At 36.1% G+C, this 5,372-nt stretch overlaps 1 protein-coding gene across 1 annotated transcript in view; it reads right to left on the bottom strand.

The window, feature by feature from the left end:
* LOC106871310 (trafficking protein particle complex subunit 11) overlaps positions 1 to 5,372 on the bottom strand; it is a 76,437-nt gene that overhangs the window by 45,126 nt on the left and 25,939 nt on the right. The window contains exons 13-16 of the mRNA XM_014917694.2: positions 3,473 to 3,551; positions 2,710 to 2,764; positions 1,096 to 1,241; positions 843 to 904 (exon numbers count right to left, since the gene is read on the bottom strand). Coding sequence (XP_014773180.1) covers positions 843 to 904; positions 1,096 to 1,241; positions 2,710 to 2,764; positions 3,473 to 3,551 — 342 coding nt within the window. The remainder of the gene's footprint in view (positions 1 to 842; positions 905 to 1,095; positions 1,242 to 2,709; positions 2,765 to 3,472; positions 3,552 to 5,372) is intronic.

The following is a 5,372-nucleotide window of genomic DNA, read 5'->3' as shown; positions in this document are numbered from 1 at the left end:
TGAGATGCACCATTTTGAGCGTGGCCGTTGCCAGTGCCGCCTGACTGGCTCCCGTAGGATTTTCGAGTGAGATCGTTGCCGGTGCCCCTGGGCTGGCTTGTGCGGGTGGCACATAAAAGACACCATTTCGAGCGCGGCCGTTTTTGTGCGGGTGACACGTAAAAGCACCCACTACACTGAGTGGTTGGCGTTAGGAAGGGCATCCAGCTGTAGAAACTCTGCCAAATTAGATTGGAGCCTGGTGTTGCCATCCGGTTTCACCAGTCCTCAGTCAAGTCGTCCAACCCATGCTAGCATGGAAAGCGGACGTTAAACGATGATGATGCCGCATGGAGTTTATAGTCTTGCAAGCTCTGTGATGAACTTCCTAGTGTAGATGGCACAAAAAAAAAAAAAGCACACAATATCTGCTGTAAAGTGGCTGGTGTTAAGAAGGACATCAAGCCACAGAAACCATACCAAGCAAACACAAACTTGAAGCAGTTCTTGGGCCAAATGGATCCTGTCAAACTGTCCAACCTATGCCAGCATAGAACATAGGTAATATGAGATGATGATGATTGATAATAAAGAATCCCACTGCATGGCAGCTTAGACAAGTGGCTTTTAATATAGACTTGGGTTGCTCAATGCCTTGTGGAATTGGGAGATGGCAACTTTATGGAAGCCAGTCTCCTACACATATGAAGACATTGAGTAAAGCACATTAGAATGAGAAACAAGTAAAGCTTGGCATAATGAGGGGCATTTGGCTGCAGGATATTGCCTCAAAGAACAGAAAACAAAAGCCTCTTCAATTTGGAAAAAGCACATATAAAAATGAAACATCATTGAATACTCACAGACATAACACGGATGAAATTCATTAAAATTCTTGTTTTCTCTTCAACAGAGCAGCAGATATCTAAAGTCATATTTAAGGAAATAATTTCTTTTCGGGAAAAGAAAACACTTAAACAAAAAACAAACATACAAACAAAATCTTAAGAATATGCGTTTGGTTGGAATATGAAAATATCTATTGTTTCTTTATTTAGAGAGCAAATTTATAAATAACAGCTTACAATACAAAAGCAAAATTCTTTAGAAGGATACGTTCTCCGGTAAGCTCAAGACATACAGTAATATAGTCATGGACTTTGGCAGTTAGGTAAGCACATTTCAATGATGTTTGTAAGAGATGTGTAAGCGGAGGTCGCCATCTTTCAACACGGTAGTCCCACATCACTTTATTTAACATCCTAAACATAAAATGAAAAGATATGTTTATATGCATTATCTGCATGTGTGTGTATTGTTCTGGATATTGCATAGCTCCAACTATGCAATATCCAGAACAAAGACAAGATTGCCATGGATTGAACAGCTTTGATCACAGGTCTCTACAGTCTGGGGTTAAAGAACAACAAACAGCTCATAGTAAAGTTTAACCTAGTGTGCTTAGAGACATGGCCACCATTTCTCTACCAATCCTGCTGATACACAGCACAGATAATAAGTGATTCTAATATAGTAGGTATTAGTATAGAAATATGGCAGAAAGGAGTCAACCAATTATATTGATGACAGTACAGGGCTGTACTTTATTTTATTGACCTTGAAGGGATGAATGGTTAAAGTTGACCCTGACAAGATTTGAACTCAGAATAAAAAGCAATGAAATAAATACAAGGCATTTTATCTGACACTCTAATGATTCAGCTAATCCACAGACCACAATAGTAATAATAACAATGGTTTCAAATCTTGGTATGAGGGTAGCAATTTTGGGGGAAGAGGGTAAGTCAATTAGCAGTGCTCAAATGGTACTTATTTTATTGATCCTGAAAGGATTCAAGGCAAAGTTGACCATGGCGTAATTTGAATTCAGAATATTAAGAGCCTGAAAACGAAATGCCACTAAGCATTTTGCCCATCATGCAAGTGATTCTGCCAGCTCACCATCTTTAATAATTGTTTCAACTATAGGCACAAGGCTTGAAATTTTGACCCTAGTGCTTGACTGGTACTAATTTTATTGACCCCCCACACACACACACACTGAAAGTATGACAGGCAAGGTTGACCATAGCAGAATTTTAACTCTGAACAAAGAGCTGGAAGAAATGCCACACTGCATTTTGTCAAACACACTAGCTTGACTTAAGTACAAATCTTAAAATTTTGGAGACGAGAATAGTCAGTTAAATCTACCTTAGTATATGATTGCTACTTTATTTTATCGATCTCAGAAGGATGAAAGGTAAGGCTGAGCTTGGAAGGATTTGATCTCAGAGCATAGAGACCCAGAAGGAATACCACAATACAATCGTTTCAATGTTCTAACAATTTTGCCAATCCTTTAAATATCTAAATATCCAAGCAAAGTTGTTAGTTAAATTATCAGTCTTTAGACTATAATCCTCATCTTCAGAGATGAGGGTTTTTTTTTTGTATTTTAATTGAAGAGCAAACTAACCCAAACATATCAACATCATCACTGTTTTAATGTCTGCTTTTCCATAGTTTGGAGTAAACTGGAGCAGAGTTTTTTATGGTTGAATTCATTCCCTGTTGCCAACCTCACTTGTTTCCAAGTGGAAAAACATAGGTTTTCATTTTTTAAATTGAGGCTAACACTATAAAAATGTTAAGATTTTAATAACCAGCCAATTTATGATTTTATTCAGTAGATTCTTAGTTCATATGGAAACTATTTTACAGACTTACATCAAAGCTTTATTGTAGTCTTTGGCATGGAAATATTCTTCTCCCATCTGCACCACTGTAAAGACATAATAAATGAGAGATTATAGCAGAATGAAGATGATATAAGAGAGATACACAACTACGGTATAAACATTCTAAAGACTAAAACAAATATAGAGAAGATCAATACACATTCACTGCACAGGCATACAACATGCACATGCAGATTGTGAACACAACATTAACATAATGTATATGTCACCCTACATTCAACAAACACAACACAGACAACACACATACATAAAGATACAAAGCACACATATATGAAAGCAAAGATTGAGAGGAAAAGAAAGAGAGACAGACTATTATGTGATCACTTGCCTTGTTAGAAATAGCAACCACATCTCTCTCAAGTAACACTAACGTAAACCTAGAACCATTATGTTTGGAGAAACTCAAACAACCAGACAGTCACACCACTGAAAAAAAGTCTCCAAGATTACTGCTGATGCTAAATGTGCACACACGCACGCACGCATACACACACACATGTGGTTGCGAGAGCAGCCAGAAATAGACAGAATCTTTCTCATATATCAGCCAATTAACTTAAAGAAAGAGAAAGGTTTATTATATAACACAATTCTAGGTAACTAAGTGGGGAAAAAAAAATAACTCAGGATGGTCATGGCTGAAATGCCTTTGAATATAGGTCTTCTCAACAACACATACACATGCATATTATGACAAAAACAACAATAAATGAACAATAACTCAAACTTACTTAAATGTCTTTTCATTCTTGGAGACTTGTATTTTTTGAACTGAGCCACGGCACTACTTAACTGAGGAATGATAATCCACTACAAGTAAATAAGATTGAAATTATATATGTATAAAACATCATTTAACATTCACTTTTCCATGCTTGCAAGGGGCAGACAGAATTTGCTGAAGCAAATTTTCTATGGCCAAAGTTGATAGAATAAGGGACAGAAAATACTCCATTAATATATATACAATCTATACATATATATAAAAACAAATGTGGATGCAAGGCAAACTTCACCTATGCTTGTATATGAATATAAATAAATAAATATACTTACATACCTTTCACATACAGTAAACTAAATATGATATACATATACAACTATGTTTTCAAATTAAACTATGACCTCACTTACTAAACTGCACTATTAATGTTATGCTAGATGGTATTTCAAAAAAATTTTTGCCTTGTCCAAATTTTCCATCTCAACACCTGTACAAATTAGTATACTTACTGGCATTAAGTAATTCTATGCTGTCTTCAGTTAGTCAAGAGACAAGCTAGACAGCCAATAAATTTAAAACTGATATCAACCTTTGAAGTTATAAAACTCACATAAAATATTCAAAGTCGTAAACCAACAATATTGCTAATATCTTAGAAAAAGATATGTGTTAAACATCATATTGTTTTACATTATATATTCACATTTTGGCACTCCATCGCTTACGACGTCGAGGGTTCCAGTTGACCCGATCAACGGAACAGCCTGCTCGTGAAATTAACGTGGAAGTGGCTGAGCACTCCACAGACACGTATACCCGTAACATGGTTCTCGGGGATATTCAGCGTGACATAGTGTGACAAGGCTGACCCTTTCAATTACAGGCACAACAGAAACAGGAAGTAAGAGTGAAAGAAAGTTGTGGTGGAAGAGTACAGCAGGGTTTGCCACCATCCCCTGCCGGAGCCTCGTGGAGCTTTAGGTGTTTTCGCTCAATAAACACTCACAACGCCTGATCTGGGAATCGAAACTGCGATCCTATGACCGCGAGTCCGCTGTCCTAACCACTGGGCCATTGCGCCTCCACATTCACATTTTACCTAATGCAAAAAAAGGTTCTCTATAGTAAATTATCAGTGAATACTCCTTTATACAAATCGAATATATCCCAAACATAATTGAATCATTCTAAATGTTTGTTTATTTTCAACACTGATTTTGTGTGCAAACTACATTTTGTATCAGGAGAAAGTTATACCGTCTTAATGCCTTATTATCTAACACACTCACTGGTTTGAGCTCCACTCATTTATTATTTATATATATTTTCTTCCAAAATTTTTGTGGCTTTTGCAACCTTGTCAATGGATGTTGACATTAAGACAGTATGACTCTTCCCAAACGCAACAAAATTTGCTTCAACACATGAATTCACAAGGAATTTTGTAAATCAGATACAAAAACAAAGTACATTTTGTGTTTTGAACTATTTACAAATACGAAAACCAGTCAATTTTCGTTTACCTAAAATTATAGAAAATGACTTTAACCAAAATATCCTTTATTTTCATTTATTTTCTTTTTGCGTAAGTTGGACAATCTGAAGAAAGAAATAAAGCTAAAAGATAACTAAGATCAACAGTTTCTTACAATATATATTTCAGGTACAAAGGCTAATTCATCAGAAATGAAGAGAGTAAAGAAATGTGACATTTCTTTACTCTGCTCACTAACCTGCCTCTGTTGCATTGTAAGAGGCTCTTCATCTTCACCAATTGTTATTTAACTTCTTAATCTATCACAAGCTACAATGCACTTCAATCTGGAGAAAGCATTGATTTTTGAATATGATGAAAATTATTTAAATATCAAGAATGCGTATGGCCACTTTCCAGATTGCAGCGGGGG

Source organism: Octopus bimaculoides, chromosome 16 (assembly GCF_001194135.2).
Source record: "Octopus bimaculoides isolate UCB-OBI-ISO-001 chromosome 16, ASM119413v2, whole genome shotgun sequence".
Lineage (NCBI taxonomy): Eukaryota > Metazoa > Mollusca > Cephalopoda > Octopoda > Octopodidae > Octopus > Octopus bimaculoides.
Note: the sequence above shows the minus strand (reverse complement) of the source record. Positions and strands in the feature narration are given on the sequence as shown.